This window comes from Sciurus vulgaris, assembly GCF_902686455.1.
Source record: "Sciurus vulgaris genome assembly, chromosome: 3".
Lineage (NCBI taxonomy): Eukaryota > Metazoa > Chordata > Mammalia > Rodentia > Sciuridae > Sciurus > Sciurus vulgaris.
This window is the reverse complement of record NC_136463.1, coordinates 53,620,468-53,638,090: the sequence shown is the minus strand read 5'-3', so window position 1 is coordinate 53,638,090 and position 17,623 is coordinate 53,620,468. Positions and strand designations below refer to the sequence as shown.

The window sequence follows — 17,623 nt, the reverse complement described above, 5'->3', positions numbered from 1 at the left end:
TGAACTTTATAGTGACTGCTATTCTGCTTTACCAACCGTCACATCTTGGATTCTGTCATCTCGCAGATCTCTTCCACCTCCAGACTCATTTTATTCAAGCACCTTACATTTGACCATTAACCTCTGTTCTTTCTCTTTGCTGCTTTGAAGTCATCAGGATCTCAAATCCAATACCTACTTCCCCCGAGTCCATTCCTTCTTCCCTTTTCATCCAACTTTCCTTTTCAGTGCTCTTTAACTTGATCCAATATCTTGTCATCATACCCATCTGGCAACATAACCTGTCAGCTCTCTGAAAGCCAGAAAATAGCAAATGGTCTGATAAGTTCATCTTTACCTGCCTTTGGGGAAAATAGAATAAGAAATAGAGATAAAGGATACTAAGTGAACTTTTACAGTAGTGTGCTGTGGAGGGATCTGATGCCCTCAGCTCTCTACACCTGAGATCTAAAAATAAAAACTTGACAAAAATGCCCAAATCACATAAGCAAGTCCTTTCCTTAAGGTATCAGCTGAGTCAGCAACTCAAGTCAAATCACTGGTTAGCTAGGGCTGTGGCAGTAGCACTACGTGCTTCCCTTCTCAGCCTGTTTCTGCTGTCTTCCCAGACCATTGCAATCTTGCACTGACCTATCTCCACAATACAGGGTGAACAATTTTTGCTCCCCACTGTATCCTTTTTTTTTTTTTTTTTTTTTTTTGCGGTGCTAGGGATACCAGGGCCTTGTACTTGTAAGGCAAGCACTGTACCAACTGAGCTATATCCCCAGCCCCTCCACTGTATCCTAACACAGTACCTGGCACCTCCTCCTAGGAGGTCACTGAACAAATAAATATTGAAATTACTGAAAATTGATAAAATTATTTTTCCATAATAAAAGTGAATTTGGGTACAGTGGCACACACCTATAATCCCAGCAACTCAGGAGACTGAGGAAGAAGGAACTCAAATTCAAATCCAGCTACAGCAACTTAGCGAGACCTGTCTCAAAAAGTAAAAAGGACTGGGAATGTACATCAGTGGTGAAGTGCCCTTGGATTTAAACCCCATTTTCTCCCCTGGCCCCCCACAAAAGAGTGAACTTAGAGATTGAGCTTATGGTTTGGTTTTGTACTTCCCCTCAAGCATTTTCCTTTTGACCTCGTTTGTCCAGCCATTCAGTTATGAGTTCTTCCTCAGGTCAAATGAAAGACACTGGACTGGCTTGGGGTGGTGGTGGAGAAACAGAGAATTCATATGTCTCTTCTTTCTTCCTCTTTTTTTTTTTTTTTTTTTTGTACCGATAATTGAACCCAGAGGCACTTTACCTCTGAGCTATATCCTCAGTTCTTTTTGTTTTTTGAGACAGGTCATGCTGAGTTGCTGAGGTTTTTGCTAAATTGCTAGGGCTGACCTTGAATTTGCAATCCTGCTTCAGCCTCCTGAGGAACTGGGAGGAGCTAGGATTACAGAAGCATGCCTGCCTGTTTTCTTAATTTAGCACCTGCCTAGTAGCCAGCAGGACCCTTTAATTTTTTAAAAAGACAGCACAGAACTGAATACACATTAATATTGTTTTGTTTTCCTTCTGTTCCTCATTACTGGAAGGGGCAGCACTGGCAGGTGTGGCAAGGAGGCAGCAGGCAGGTGCTGGGGTAAGTTTTTTTTTTTTTTTTTTTTTTTTTTTTGGTACTGGGGATCGAACTCAGGTACTTAACACTGAGCCACATATTCAGCCCTTTTTAAAATTTTGAAACGGGGCCTCACTAAGTTGCTTAAGGCCTCACTCAATTGCTGAGGCTGGCCTTGAATTTGGGATCCTTCTTCCTCAGCCTCCCAAACACTGGGAATACAGTTGTGTGCCACCATGCCCTGTAGCAGGCAGGTGGTGGGTCCAGAGAGGAAATCTTGTGAACAAGGGGTCCAGATAGGCCCACCTGGTAGGGGCTGCCTTCTTTAGGGAGGTCTCTAGTCAGGAAACCTTTTGCTCTCTATTATGCCAGTCCCTCACTGTGCTTCCCTCCAATTGTGTCTGGGAAACCACACTCAAGACAGAATGGAAAAGTGGCAGAGACTAGAAAGGAAATAGGTGGGTGTCAGACAGCTGTAAGCCTGTCAAAAGGGAATGCTTTGTTGGGTGTGGTGGTACAGGCCTGTAATTCCAGCAATTTGGGAGAATGAAGTGGAAGGATTACAAGTTCAAGGCCAGTCTGGGCAATTTAGTGAGAACCTGTCTCAAAGTGTTGGAGATGTGTGGCTCAGTGGTAGAATGTCCCTGGGTTCAGTTCCCAGTACCAGAAACAAACAAAAAACATCAAACAATGGAGGGGAGGATGTCTCCACCAGAAGCTGGGCCACCAGAGACCCAGGGTCAGGCTAATAGTATCTCCCTGGCACCCAACGTATTCAAGACCCTGTTTGCAGAAACCTAAGAAAGCTTCATTCTGTCATTGGACACTTGGGGGCAGCAAACAGCCAGATGGTGGAGACCCAAGGACTGCTTCAGGGGCGGGGCAGGTGGGGAGGTCTTGGCGGCTAGTCTGAGGCTTCAGAAAATCTCTCCAAGAGAGCAGCCCACTAGGAGTGCCCAATGCCCATGGCATGGGGTCCTCTTACCCCAAGCAGTTGTGGGCTTATTTAGTTCCATCTGCCTGGTCAGGATGGAGCAGCTGACAGACAGGACAACGTGTTAGGAAACCAAGAGGCATCCAGGTAATATTATCAAGGGCCTTGGCCCTGGGGGCACACATGAGGGAGGCAGACTTAGAACAAGTGATTTCAAACACTTCCCTTTTAGGGGAGCTCAGGGCACCTTGGGTGTTCGTAGCAAGGGATATATCCCAGATTTTTGGAATCAGCAAAGGATTCTCCCGGGTGAGCCAAAACCTGAAGGATGAGTAGCAGTTTGTTACATAAAGAAGCAGGGGTAGTGTTCCAGGGAAACAGAACAAATCTACAAAGTCTCAGAGGCGAGAGACATGGTGAGTTAAGGAACTGAACCAAAGTGAGTCTGTCTAGAACAGTAAGTACAAATGGGAAACAGAAGAAGCCAAGTCAGAGACCTAACAGCATGTTATCCTAAGGGGATATCATTCAAAGGGGTTATATAGGGAGTAGACATGACCAGATGTTAGATTTTGAGAAATCACTGTGGCTGCAGAGAAGGCAGAGGATGGTGCTGGGAGACCAGTGAGAAAGCTATTTGGTGTCCAGGTAGAAATAATGCTGACCCAGACCAGGATGGTGGCACTGGAAATGGAGAGAAATGGAAGGATTCGAGAAACCAGAGGAGATAGAATCACTAGGAATCAGATGTGGGGGAGGAGAGGGAGAAACGGAAAGGAACCCACTATGTTGACCAGGCTTCCTACTTGGAACACTGGATACATGATCATTTAATTAACTGTGATAGGGACAATGTTGGGAAGAAGATGATATGCTTTGCTCAGGACATGTTGAATTTGAGGCATTGATGGGACACACATGTGGAGGTATCCAGGACACAGGCAGAAGGGATCTGGGGTGGAGCTGAAGATCTGAGAGGCACAGGAATATGAATGAGGGAGTGTTTAGGGCCTGGCAGCCCAACATTGAAGGGATTGACAGAAAAAGACAAGCCTGAGCAGGAATAGTCACCATTAATTTAGTTTGACCAGCTGAATGACTTTCCACTGCCTGTAGCCCAGGAGAATTGTGGGATGCTCCTGGGAAGATATGAGCCCACTTGCTCTTCTGTTTTCTGCCATGAGTTGAATCAGTACAAGGCTCTCTCCAGAAGCTAAGCAGATATGTACTTCCTCACCTTCAGATTATGAATGGAATAAACTTCTTTACAACAGAAGGGACTAGTGACACAGCCTTGTTCTCCTTTTCTCCACTGGAGTCTTAGCTCAACTGTTACACAGAGACAGACTCCTCCTCTAGATCCTTTTCCAATGTGGTATAGGCAAACTTGCAAACATCTCACCTATGGGAACTTACAAGGAAATGGACTTGGCTAAAAAAAGCAGATGGAAAGAGCTCAAGTATGTGGTGCTTTGGAGACTGGGATGCGTGGGTTTCCAAGAGGGTGGCACCTTCCAAGAGATTCCAAGGGAAAAGACAAGAATAGAGATTCTAGTGTGGGTCATATATTGATGAAACCCCTTCTCACCCTGCCTATGATGGAGATGCCCCTCTCTGAAATTCACAGAATTCTGAAGAGCTATGATGGGACTCTCCACCCTGGCCTTCCTCAGACTCAGTCCAGGCCACCAGGGTTATATTTGCCACCAACACACCATGTCTCCTATTTGAATGTCCAAATTGCTTCCTCCTTCCACTTCTGAAATATGTGTTGATAGATAGGTATGAAATGCGGGAAAGCACATGTTTGTTGATAAGTTACAACTAAGAGTTGCCAGAATTAAGGAAAATACGTAAATCATTCAGGGGAGGTGGGGACATATGCTCTTAGCCAGTTGCAGGCCCAGGGTCCTTATGGTGAAAGTTATAGGTTCCCATACACTGGTGCTAGTTTGAATATAGCTTGTCCCCACCAAAACTAATGATAAACTCTGGTCTCCAGTGCTGCAATATTGGGAAGTGGGGCCTTGCGGCCGATGGTTGAGTCCTGGGGATAGAACCTTTATGAATGGATGAATGTTTTTTGCCCATCTACTCTTACTCTGGTGGGACTGAATTAGTTACTGTAAAAATGGGCTGTCACTGAATGTGGTGGCCCTTGCCTGTAATCCCAGTGGCTTGGGAGGTTGAAACAGGAGGATCGTGAGTTCAAAGCTAGTCTCAGCAACTTAGCAAAGGCCCTGAGCAACTTAGCAAGACCCTGTCTCAAAATAAAAAAGGGCTGGGGATGTGACTGTGGTTAAGCACCCCTGGGTTCAATTCTCAGTAATAATAATTAAAAAAAGGTTGTTATAGAGCAAGTCCACCCCTAGTGTTTTATCTCTTCCATATGAGCCCACTTGCTCTTCTATTTTCTGCCATGAGTTGAATCAGTACAAGGCTCTCTCCAGAAGAGAGAGCCTTATCTGTAGGAGCAGATATGGCTACCCAATCTTGTACTTCCTCACCTTCAGATCTATGAATGGAGTAAACTTCTTTACAAATTATCCACCTTCAGTTACTCTGTAATGGTAATGGAAAATGATCAACTCTGAAAAGAGATGAATGGAAGCGTTGGAGGCACTGGACTGTATTGTTGGGAAGTGGGGAACACAGGGTCAAGTGCTCAATCTTGTGACTTAGTAGCAAGAATAGAGGCCCCTTTTCCCCTTCTCACCACCAAACTCCAGTTCCCTATTTCCATCATTGGCATCTCCATTTCTTTTGGCCAGGCTACCATCTTTGAACCTGCTCTTTTCTTTTCTCCACACCTTATGTATCATCCATAATTTTGTTTCCCTTGCTTATTGCTTATCTGGCTTCATCTCTTCCTCTCCTACCCGTATAGCCTAGCACAGACCTTCATCACTCCATGCATACCACAGTGCAATTCTGGCACTAACCAACTGAAGTTAGTGTCATATCCCATAAGTTAAAGTCTTAGTCTTCTATCAGACTCCCTCAGCCACAAATCTCAGAGGTCCCCAGGTCACTCACTCTTTGAGTGACTATGGGTTCAGGGGTCCCATCAAACTCTGCAGGTTCATAATCCACTAGAATGATTCACAGAACTCAGGGAAGTGCTATATTTATTATTAGAGTTTTATTTTAAAGAATATACATAGGCAAGGTTGAGACAGGTCCCAGGATCTGAACTTCCATATTCTCTTCCCAGGGAATCCAGCATGCATCATTCTCTAGCATTGTCCTCTGGCACATCAATGTGTTCATCATCTGGGAAGTTCCACTGAACTGTCCAAAATTTCTATTGGAGTTTTATTGGGTTGATATTAAGTAGGCTGAAGCTTCCACTGTCTGATCACATGTTTGGTCTTATTGGTGTGGCCTCCCTAATCCTGATTCATTTCCTTAGCATAAACTATGTAGGAGCCCACTGTGAACCATCTCATTAGTATAAACTATCATGGTCCACCCTGAATAACAAAGAACTCCTATAACTTGGGAAATTCCGAAGACTTAGAGTACCTTTTCAGCATCTGGGGACAAAACCAGTCAAATTCTTTATGAGATACCATCTCTTAACTGGTGTTGGTAAATAACCTCCTGTCTCTTAGGCAACTTTCATTTGATAAATACAGGCAAGCCCTATGTAATTTAGTGAGAAGCTAAAGGTGAAAGATAGATGTGGTTCCTGCCCTACTGGACAGGAATACAGTGAGGTACCTGCAATGATGATAGATGTCCACAGGGGGAACAATTAACCCAGAAATGTTTTCTGGAAGGGTGGGAATGTAGCTCAGTAGTAGAGTGTTTGCCCAGCATGCATGAGGCCCTGGGTTCTATTCCCCAGCGCTGCAAAAAAAGAAAAGAAAAGAACAACAAAAACTTTCTTGACATTTGAGGATGTGCTAACCAGAGGGCAAAGCATGTGCCTAGTGGTATGAAAAGGGTTGACTCAATCAAGGCACTGAGGAAAGTTCAAAGTGGCTATTACAAGTCCTGCATGATGGTATAAGCCTATAGTCCCAGCTACCTCGGGAGGCTGAGGCAGGAGGATCCCAAGTTTGAGGAAGGCCTCAGCAATTTAGCAAGGCCCTCAGCAAGACTGTCTAAAAATAAAAAACAAAAGCTCCTTGGGATTTTTGGTGCTGGGGATTGAACCCAGGGCCTTATGCTTGCAAGGCAAGCACTCTACCAACTGAGCTATCTCCCCAGCCCTCCTGGGGATCCTGAACCCAGGAGTTCATATCTCATATTCTGCTTCAGGCCATGGTAAATAGCCCTCCTGCCTCTTAGGCAACATCCATTCAATTAATTTACAGGCCAGGACTAGTGAAACTTATCAGGAAGCCTGGACAACATAGGAGAACCCCATCTCATTTTTTTTTTTTTAAGTGCCTTATAGAATAGAGTAGGAAAGGAGAATTGTGAGATATGGGGGTGGAAAGTTCTAGAAATGGGTGTGGGTAACAGTTATAGAATGACTCCAAAGACAAGGACACACTGGTCTCCCTCAAATAATGCCTTATGATATCAGGCCTTTGGTTAGAAACCTATTGGGTCCACCACTGATTGTCACACGACCCTGGGCATCTCTCTAAGAGAGATTCCTCAGCTGAGGACTAAGCAGGGACCCTAATGTTTATCTCATTACAGGATGTAAACTGTAGCACACCCTAGTTCCCTCCCTCAGGTTGGGATACCTTTAGGATGAAAGAAGCACTATGTTTCACACAATTTTTTATTTTGTTTGTTTGTTTTGCAGTGCTGGGGATTGAATCCAGGGCCTCATGCATGCTATGCAAGTGCTCTACGACTGAGCCACATCCCCAGCCCTTTTTATATTGAGACAGGGTCTCACTAAGTTGCCCTGGTTTGTGATCCTCCGGCCTAAGCCTCCAAGCCACTACAATTATAAGCATGTACCACTGCACCCCACTCAAGTCCATCTCTTAGTGCTCTCAAAGGGAGGGTCTCTGGGACATTTAGTCCCAAAGCAGAAAGCACCAATTGGATGTAAAACATTGAATAAGGGAATATCCAAGGGGTACAGAATCAACCAATTGCAGGTCTATTACAACCAGAGGGCTGAGAGCTGGAAACACAGATCTCTTGAGAAAAGTGGCAGTGGCCATCTTGGTCTATGGAGATTGGTCTATTGGTCTATGGAGTGGCCATCATGCTAGCCACAGTCAGCTGTATCAAGGATTTCACTAACATCTGACTGGTGGTCTGGGAAGAGATAGGCAGAAAGCGTGTCAAAAATTACTTTCAAATTGGGCAGCTAATTGACCCAATTAGATCCCATCTCTTGGGGAGTTTGGATTTGAACACCTTGGGGAGAAGTTGTTGAGAGGGCCAGCAGAGGTAACAGATATCAAGGGACAAGAGGAAATGAAGCCAAGAGAGATTTGCCAAGTTAGGGTGGCCTTCCATTCCAATTCGCCCAGAGGAGATCTGGCTCTGTGCTCCTGTCATTTCTGCTTTCTACTAGTTGGAAGACCCCTGGCTCAAGAGCTCATAGAACTATGGAGGGATAGGGGTCCCCAGCTGCCCAAAATTCTACAGCAGAACATGACACCTACCAGAGACTCAAAATGAGAAAGTTTGTGTGTGTGTGTGTGTGTGTGTGTGTGTGTGTGTGTGTGTAGGGGATCTTTCTCCTCCATCTTCCTAGTCTATGGATAGCACCTGTGTCCAGTGCTCAGACACTGTTAATGATGATGTCCTTGGAAGTCCCTTTCCAAGGACTTCTGATCTGCCTGACTGCTCATAAAACAGCCAGCATGCTAGTGTTGTGCCTGGCAGGGAGGAGGGACAGATGGCAGGCTGGTAGAAATGGGAGGGAGGGACAGAGAGCATGAAGAGGACCTTCTGACCTGGCTCTCTTCCTAATGGCCAGGGTTCTTCTCTCCCTCTGTGGCCTGCAGTGCTCCCCTCTTCTCTACAGCTCCTCATGGAACAAAATTAGTCCACAATCTTTTCCTGGAAACAGATTCAAATTCAACTACATTCATATCATATTAATACCTAAGAGCATTTTAGAGATAAGGAAAAGAGGCTTAGAAAGGAGGCAATACACGCAACTAGAAATGAGAAGTTCAAACTCCTTAGTAGGGCTCTACAAAAACCCTGAATACCTGGCCATGTTCATACCTCGTTGCCAACCCCCTTCCTCCTTGATGCACTTATGTTCTCCAGAACATGCCCTCTTACCTCCAGGTCTTTGCTCCAGTTTCCCTAGCTAGAACACCACTAGGATCCCCCAGTGACTTCTCAAAACTATGCCCGGCACAGTGGTGCACACCTGTAATCCCAGCCACTTGAGAGGCTGAGGCAGGAAGATCTCAAATTTGAGGCCGAACTCAGCAACTTAATGAGGCTCTGACTCAAAACAAACAAAATTTAAAAGGGAGTTGGGGGTGTAGCTCTGGCAGAGCACTTGCCTAGCAAGCCAGAGACCTTGTGTTTGATTCCCAGTACTGCCAAAACAAACAAAAGACTCAAAGTGTGCTCCACTGTTCCTTGTACATCCTCAGTGAGGCAGAATGTGTGTCCCTTCACAAAGGGCAAAGTAAGAGACCAATATACGCATGCCCCTTAGCTCCACTTCATTAGGGCCTAGATGTCCTTGGGATAAGAACTCCCTTGCCTAGTTCTGGACTGGGAAGTAAGTGCATCTAGAACCCCTGAGGGCATGGGTGGTCTCCAGCCATTGACACTAATGGGTTTGTTTAGTCACAACAATATATTATGCAGGTGCTGGTATCAAAGATGAATAGAGAAATTAACTGAGAGGATAAAGTTGAACAAATACTTAAAGAACACTAGAAATCTGTAAAAGAAAAACAAAGGGTTTAATCCGTGCTTCCGTTCAGGTGTATGGAGGAGGAAGGGCTTGCCCCCACCCCGCCTCCAGGCTTTCCAAAGGCGAAAATTTGAGAGGGATTAGATGTATAATCCTTAGGTTGAGTGTCGCTTTCAGGAAGGTGTGCCTGAATCTTAATCAATACCCACACCTGGACCTACTGTTTCCCTAATTCCCAGCATGGGATGTGATCCGGGAATTAGCGGTCTGGTTGGCAGCCCACTCGCAGTCAAGAGACCCTGGGGACACCCTGAAATCATTCTACCCTGACTCGGGAGACCCAGTCTAGACCTGGGCACCTTAGATGAGCAACTGTCCTTAAGGAGAGTCTCAAGCGACACCTTCAAAAGGAAGAGGCTGGCGGATGCAAGCCCCCGATGGTAACAACGAATTCTAAAACAAGACCTGAATTGCGAGCAAGATCCCATCCAGGGTCTTCGGAAGAGCGTGGCTTCAGAGAGCTGCACCGCTAGGCTCCGCCCCCAAAGCGCCGGCACCGATTGGCTAGCGCGGGCACAGGGCGGGGCCAAACCTTAAAGGGTCCAGAAACTAAGCAAGCCCGCAGGAGGTGGTGGCGGCTGCGAAAGCCGGGGAGGTGATGACACGTATCCCCATATGGGTTTTTTTTAAATCTCTCTAGAGCCCATACCCTCATCCCAGGCCCATGGAGCCCTCAAGAAACTACCCATTGTTCGGGGGCGCCTTCTCCTCCATCCTCCCCGCTGGGGCCATTGATGTAAGGTGAGAAAGCCTCGGCGCCCGCCCGTGGAGGCCGACCGGGTGGGTTACGGGAAGTCAGAGTCAACCAGGGTCTGCCTCTCCTCTCTCCAGTGACCTCCGACCGGTCCCAGACAACCAAGAAGTTTTCTGCCATCCAGTGACAGACCAGAGCCTGATCGTGGAACTTCTGGAGCTCCAGGCCCACGTGCGGGGTGAAGCGGCTGCGCGGTGAGGAAGGGGCACCGAGGCTGGCCAATGGGAGGGCCGAAACCGAGGAAGTGGGCGGGGCCTGTGACTGGACGGTTATTCAGGACGCGAACTCCCAAGGGCAATGCGATACCTCCGGAAGTGAGCAAAGCTTTCGTCTTAAAGATGCTGTGGGGTGGGGGTGGGGGCCATTGAGAGATGCCCCCCATCTTGCTCTCCCACCCCAGGTACCATTTTGAGGATGTTGGCGGGGTGCAGGGGGCTAGGGCTGTGCAAGTGGAGTCTGTGCAGCCCCTCAATTTAGAGAACTTGGCCCTGAGGGGCTACTGTCAAGAAGCCTGGGTCCTCTCTGGCAAGCAGCAGGTAGCTAAGGAAAACCAGCAGGTGAGGGCCAGGGAGTTTGGATGTCCTGGAAAGGGGAGGGGTGACCTGAGGAATCCAGGTAAACATCCTGATTCTGATCCTTCCAGGTAGCAAAGGATGTGACACTGAACCAGGCCTTGCTGAGACTGCCCCAGTACCAGACTGATCTCTTGCTCACCTTCAATCAGCCCCCGTAAGGAAGAAAGAAAGGGCCCAAGTCTCATACTTGGAGAATTAAGCTGGGTGGGGTACAGCTGGATATTGGCTGGTGGGGTTCTTCAAGGAAGCAGAATTGGGCCAGAGGTGTGGGGACACAGATACCTGAGTCCTCTGGGGGCAGGAGATGGGAACTGTCTACCTCAATCAGTCCTGAATGATATTCTTTCTCCCTCCATTCCCCCGCCCCTAAGCCCTGACAACAGGTCATCTCTTGGGCCTGGAAATCTGTCACCTCCACCATGGAACCTGGGTGACTTTGAACAGCTGGTGACTAGTCTGACACTTCATGATCCCAACATCTTTGGTCCCCAGTAAAAATGCTAAAGCACTGCACGATGCTACTGAAGACTTAGAGACCCAGTCCTGGGAGGGGGAAAAAAGAGGTTGAATACCTTGTTTTTTTCTTCTTTCTTCCCTGTGCATAAACACAAGACACACCTTCTCTGCAGAAATAAACTTGCTTTATAACCAATATAATTTCTGTGCCTTTGAACTTTACAGGACACCTAGGTCCCCCCAGTTCCCTTTGGTCTTGGAGGGGGAAGTTTAAAGCTGTGCATGGGAGCAGAAGGGACCCAAGGATGGCAGTGGAAAGAGGGAAGCAATATACTTTGAAATGACTGGTTCAGCCCTGAGAAAGGGGTGTGAAGTGTACAGGGGGATAGGTAGGTTGATTTAGAGCAACACCCAAGGAAGGGAGGGAAACTTACTACTTTTGATTCAACCCTGAGAGAACAGATAGAGAACGGGGTTGGCTGCCCCTCTTGGATGGATAAAAAGTCACATGGTCAGTAATCAACAGGACATAGTAGTGGAGGCAGAAGTGTCCAAGAAGTATCAATTTGGTAGAGTGTGGGACAGTAGGTGTTATTTAGTGTATTTATGATAGAGGAAGCGCAGCTGGTCCCAGAAGAAGAGGGAGAGGATGGTGTGGGGGCCAAGGCGGAAGTAGGAGGCACCTATACCCTTGTACATGCCAAAAATGCCCTCTGTCCGGGCTGTCTGCAGAAGAGCATCAAAGATTCCTCGGTACATGAGGCCCTGGAGCATGTTGAAAAGGGAGGGAGAGCACAGGGAAGGAGCTTGTCAGAGTCCACCAGGGGCTTCGCCTCTGCAGCCTGAATTTGAAGCTCTTCCACCTGTACCCACAATCTGCTTCCCCTGCCTCCCCCCGCTTTCCCTGCCTGCCTGCTTCCCAGAGCCCTCCCTTACCTTGCCCTGACTGTCTGTGGGCTGGTTATAGAGCCTTGTGCTGGCCACGTCAAAGGGTGTCATGGCCAGGACTACTGCGATGCCACTCACCATGGCAGCTGCCAGAGCCACCTTCCAGCTCTGGGGAGGAAAGATCTACAGGGGGAGAGATGAAGAGCTTTATCAATCAGCCAATTATTCAACCACTAGGACAGGACAGGCCCTGCCCTGGGGACACAGAGAGCTGGTCACAAAGGGAGCTTCTACTCCACCATAGTACAGTGTGGTAACACTAAGAAGGAGGAAGACCAGCATGCCCTGAGGACTTGGGTATTCACTCTGGGATGAAGTGACAGGAGAATATTGGGAAGAGTCAAGGAGTTGGTGAAACCCTCAAACCCTCCTGCTACTCCCTCACATCTGAAGGTTTTCACCTTCCCTTCTAGGGCCCACCTCCCTTTACCCACCCTCAGCCCCATTCCCTGATGGTCCCACTCCCTTCCCAGGCAGTACCTCCCACTGGCTCAAGAAGTCCTTGGTGGATGAGAAGGTGCACAGCTGGGTGGAGGAACCGATGATAACTCGGGGCAGGCCGCCCAAAGCCCCACGCCACAACCCCACCAGACCATGTTTCTGGCCAATCTCGGTTAGTGCCTGAAACATGCCCTGGTGGGGGGAAGACCATGGGGATGGGGTTCAGTCACCCCCGCATTAGGGATTTCCACCTCCTAACACTGTCAAGTACCAGTCCTTAACTCATACCTGTTGTCTAAACACTCAGTTCCTGTGGGCTTAGAGCCAGAATATGGGCCCTCAGTTGTCTGCTACCCCTTGCCACCCCACAGCAGGGTCTAGGTGTATAGAAGTGAGGATGTTAGCAAATTGGGAGAATGGGCCAAGAGAAACAGGTATAAAAGATTTGAGGAGCAGGAGTACATGAGAATCTGGGTGGGCTCCAAGGGTAGAGGGGCAGAATTGATGGGTTGGACACAGCAGTGGCCAGGGTGAGAGCTGCAGAAAATTGATAGGATGGTTGGGCACTCTAGTGGGTTTGGGGAACCCTCACCTGATGTTTATACTGGTGCCCTACGGCAATTTCCGAGGCTGCCTGTGCCTGTAGGTGTGTCTTCACCTGGAGACGAGAGAGTATCACAGCTTATGCCCTAGTGGCCATGCTCCTGCCTTAGAGACCCAAATACCTGATCCCCCCCCCACATACTTCCTCTAAGGTGTTAAGCAATGAAACCCTTTTAATCTGGTAATTATTGTTTTTCCCACTTAACAAATTGGTCACGAGACTCTGTGTCCCTTGGCTCCAGGCCCTGGGGAGGGATCTTCAAGCACTGTAAGATACCCCACCCCCTCCACATCCTCCTTCCCTTGGGGTTTGGGGTGGTGGGTGGAGAGGTTAGAGGCTGGCAATATTTCCTAAGACTTCGAGTTAGGCAAGACCTGGGAGTCCAGACTCATACCAGCTCCCATTCCCAGTTCAGGTCTCCAGCTACCACATTGACCAGCCTTCCTATCAGACTCTGGCTAAAATGTGCTCTTTGGCTCACAGGATCCATAGGGGTATATATTCAGCTGACTTCAAAGAGGCCATTGTCTTTGAATCTCACACCCAGGGAGTGAACCCAGGTTGACTCTCTTTCTGCAGAACATACAGCCTCCCACTTTCTTAGCTACACTAATCAGGGCCTAGTCCCAGCTGTGTGACCTTGAAACAGTCACTTTCCCTCTCTGGACTTCAGGCTCTTAACCCTTCACCTACATCTGATAAAAGCAAAGGAATAGACTGTGAGATTTTAATTCTGTGATGCTCAGGACCCCTATACTCACTGATGTATGTTTCTCAAATTCCTCCTCTTCCCCTACACAAATCCAAGTTCCATATCAGGTAATATCATAAAATAATAAAAACAGCACTATCGAATGCTTATTGTTTGCCAGAATTTGTACTAGTGTTTTATGTGTGTTATCTCAGATATTTTTCTTCATCAGTCCTTTCAATAATCACACAAAAAGGGCACTACAATAATCCCCCTGTTTTTGCCAGGCTCTGTGGTGCATGCCTGAAATCCCAGCAGCTTGGGAAGCTGAAGCAGGAGGATTGAGAGTTCAAGGCCAGCCTCAGCAACAGCAAGACACTAAGCAACTCAGTGAGACCCTATCTCTAATAAAATACAAAATAGGGCTGGGGATGTGGCTCAGTGGTTGAGTGTCCCTGAGTTCAACCCCAGTACCAAAAAAAAAAAAAAAAAAAAAAAAAAAAGTCCCCATTTTTTTGAATTTTCAAAGCCAGGATTTGAGTAATTTTCAAAGCCAGGATTTGAGTCCCAGAAAGCCTGATTTCAAAACCCATCATATTCATCAACACATTAAATTGAGTCTATTGGATGGGTGTGTATAGGGCAGATCAGAAGGCCCTAAAGCATGCGAACACTTTCCTTATGCCCTTTCCTGTTGGCAAGGGGACAGCACCTTGCCACCTATGCCCCTGTAAAGAACCAAGCTCCCACCCTACACCAAGGGTCTTTCCTGAAGGCCTCAGGAAGGACCATCCCCCTCCTTACCATGTAGATGGGGCTCCCCAAATAGGCTCCCATGACCCCTGCCAGGGCCCCAGCTGCTGCGCTGCGGAAAGGACTGAGGGTGCCTTCAGCGGTATGCAGGTAGCCCCTAGTCTCAGCCAGCCCGTAGGTGCCCAGTCGGATACCATTCATCAGGAACTGGTAGAAAAGTGCAGGGGCCAGGCCCTTCTGCAGGGCAGCCAGGCCGTCCACCTTGCCGATGGTGAAGAAGGCGTGGAAGACGTTTCGGTAGTGACGCTGGTAGGTGCCAGGGGCCTGCAATTCTCCCTGCAACTGCATCCTGGTCTTCACAACCTCCAGGGGATTGGTGAATACACAGGCCCCGCAGGCTGCCAGACCACTCATCAAGAAGTCCATGGTGGGGCAACAATAACCTCAGAAAGGGAGGTCCGAAGTCAGGGGAAGACCTTGGCTTCTGCCAAGGCAGGAATTTAGAGGTCTAGAGTCAAGTGTCAGGGTCAAATGTCAAGAAATCAAGGGTTAGCTGGATTTGGGAGTCAGGAACTGACAAAGAGGGAAGAAAGGAATGTAAGAGAGTCTGGCTAGGAGGTTATGACAGGGCCCTTTGGCCAAGAAATTAGAGGTCAAGGAGGGGCAGAAGTCAGGAGGTGGCAGGAGGGATGCTCAGAATGGCAGGCTATGCTACGCTACGCGGGGCGGGGGCCCGAGTGTAGAGGAGGAAGATGGAAGGAATTGGGAGATGGGAACCTGAGAGGCAGGAAAAAGAAAACCAGCAGGAGGAAAAGGATCCGGGAGAAGATTCGGTGGTCTCCCAGGGACAGCAACGAGAGCTAGGTCAGTAAAGAAGTCGGGACTCCGCACCGGGATGAGCGTCCCAAGGTAGCTACCGGAGCTCGGAGAACCTTCACCGGGGGTACTCTGCCGAGGCCAGCCACCACACACTAGTGACCGGAGCCCTGCCAATCCGGAGCCTCAGAGAGCCGCCGCAGAAAACCTTAGCCAATCAGCCTCGAGCCGGCTCCGCGGCCAATGGGAGGCGCTGTCAGCGAACTGGCCCCCGGAATCGCCGGAGGCGGTTGGAATTAACTCTCCCCAATCCGGCGCCAGGGCCCGGAAGGCGGACTCAGGCTTCTGGAAGGGTGCCCCGGGAACGGAGATTTTGTCACTGGTGGGGAAAAGAGGCTTGACCCGGGTTTCTGGGTGGATGCAGAGGCTGAGCGCTGAGGCAGCAGTACCCCCATGAGATGTTTGGGGCAGCTCCTCTTGTGAGCGAAAGGCTCGCATCTTTTGTCCTCTATCCGGGGTCATGCTCGGGTGGGGCTGCCTAACTGTATCCACGCCCAGCTCAGTTCGGCTGCCAGTGGAGCGCGGAAACTGCCGCCCCGCCTGCGAGGGATGGGACACACCTGCTGGACCGGACCAGTCCTGTGGCTGAATAAAGTGTGTGTAGATTCTAGTGGTAGGGTGCGGCTGGCTGCGGGTGCCGTTGAAGGGAGGCCTGAGGATAGCGAGGCAGCTTGGTCAAATCCTTAAGTTCTTTTAATCCTCACAGCGACCTGGAGGAGAAAGCAGGACAAGCCACGGCAGGAATTTTGATTCCCTTTACGGCAAGGCTTAGGTTACATCTAGTTGGAGATCTTGATTTTCTGGACTCCTGTCCATGCTCGTGAGTCTGGTTAATCGCCAAAAAAGTTCGGAGAGAAGAGACTGGGAAACCTGGGAAAGAGGTGAGAGGGAAGGCGTAGAGAAAGAAGGCAAGGAGACCGAATGTCACCTGAGGTGGGTAGAGGAGCCAGAGGTCTCACCTGTGAGCTACCAGACTTAGAGCCCCTTCTGAATTTTAATTTGGATCTTCCTGTTTACCATCTAGATTACCAAGTTACTTAGCAACTCAGAACCCCCTTGCAAAAAAAGAATGATACCAGAGGAAACCTTAAATTTGTTCTAGGAGCTCGACTTTCCAGGAAAGTCTGGAGTGGGTAGGTTTCCGTGCCTTGTACATCTATTTCCCACTTCTGGAAGCTGTCCTTTCGCCCACCCCCTTTGTGATGGTCTTTGTGATTACTAATCACCTGAGCTCATTTCTTGGCGCATGAAGCATTTCTAATTTAGCCACTCCCATTCTGCTTTGTTCCTCAAACACTTATCCACTTTTCTCATTTTGGCTAGCACTTGTTTCCCTACTTCTTCCTGGGCATAGGTGTGCTTGTTGCTGTAGGGTGTCAGTGCTTCTAGACACTCATATCTAGGGGACCTATGAGCCACGCCTGAGTTGTCTCTACATCCGCCCTGTACTAGTAAGTCATGGAGCCATAGGATGAGGCGGAGGGGTATCTTCTGTGGATGAAAGGTACAGTAGAGCAGATGATGGGCTCTTCACCTCTGCAAGAGGAACCTTGAAAGGTTCTCCAGAAAATCTTCAAGGTATACTACACCAATGCCCCTATTTTCTGGGAGATGAGATGTCATAATTATTTTAAATCTTGAGTTTAACCCTGTGTTTCTTGAAAATGTGGTCTTTGGAGCAGCAGCAATCATAGCAGTGCCTGGGAACTTAAGTGGAAATTTCTAGCCCTATCCTAAACCTCTGGAACCATAAAGTCCGAAGTTAGGACCTGGGCAATCTGTGTTTCAAGTCGTCTGATGTGTGCTGAAGTTTTAGAACCACTGGTTTAAGTTTTTTTCTCTTTTAACACCAGATGACCTAGAGATAGACAGATTTTAAGGTGTAGTTTTTAAAAAGTTAGCTTAATTTTTAGAGCAGTTTTCTGAACATCTTAATTTTCTAAACATTGAACAGAAAAACTGTAATGAATACTATGAATGTTCTCCACGTCCAGTTTTCCCTATTATTAATATCTTACATTAACATATCACATCATTATGATTAGTGAACCAATACTGATACAATATAATAAAATAAGCCAATACAATAATGATACATTATTATTAACTAAA

General features: G+C 48.0%; 2 protein-coding genes across 2 annotated transcripts; one reads left to right on the top strand and one right to left on the bottom strand.

The window, feature by feature from the left end:
- The first annotated feature begins 10,059 nt into the window (after positions 1–10,059).
- RANGRF (RAN guanine nucleotide release factor) lies at positions 10,060–11,378 on the top strand. The gene is made up of 5 exons (XM_079133083.1): positions 10,060–10,154; positions 10,245–10,361; positions 10,568–10,724; positions 10,811–10,896; positions 11,114–11,378. Exons 1-5 carry the CDS (start codon positions 10,078–10,080, stop codon positions 11,235–11,237), a joined length of 561 nt encoding a protein of 186 aa, XP_078989209.1. The 5' UTR covers positions 10,060–10,077; the 3' UTR covers positions 11,238–11,378.
- Positions 11,379–11,387: 9 nt separating this feature from the next.
- Positions 11,388–15,604, bottom strand: SLC25A35 (solute carrier family 25 member 35). Its single transcript, XM_079133082.1, has 5 exons — positions 14,687–15,604; positions 13,180–13,245; positions 12,627–12,779; positions 12,135–12,269; positions 11,388–11,963 (listed from the first exon to the last, which is right to left on the bottom strand). Exons 1-5 carry the CDS (start codon positions 15,059–15,061, stop codon positions 11,790–11,792), a joined length of 903 nt encoding a protein of 300 aa, XP_078989208.1. The 5' UTR covers positions 15,062–15,604; the 3' UTR covers positions 11,388–11,789.
- Between the last annotated feature and the right edge of the window lie 2,019 nt (positions 15,605–17,623).

Coding starts and splice junctions, on each gene's coding strand:
- SLC25A35 (XM_079133082.1), bottom strand. CDS start 15,061: ATGGACTTCTTGATGAGTGGTCTGGCAGCCTGCGGGGCCTGTGTATTC. Junction 12,780..13,179: donor GGCACCAGTATAAACATCAG/GTGAGGGTTCCC, acceptor TCCCCCCACCAG/GGCATGTTTCAGGCACTAAC. Junction 12,270..12,626: donor ACTTCTTGAGCCAGTGGGAG/GTACTGCCTGGG, acceptor CTCCCCCTGTAG/ATCTTTCCTCCCCAGAGCTG.
- RANGRF (XM_079133083.1), top strand. CDS start 10,078: ATGGAGCCCTCAAGAAACTACCCATTGTTCGGGGGCGCCTTCTCCTCC. Junction 10,362..10,567: donor CGGGGTGAAGCGGCTGCGCG/GTGAGGAAGGGG, acceptor CTCCCACCCCAG/GTACCATTTTGAGGATGTTG. Junction 10,725..10,810: donor TAGCTAAGGAAAACCAGCAG/GTGAGGGCCAGG, acceptor TGATCCTTCCAG/GTAGCAAAGGATGTGACACT.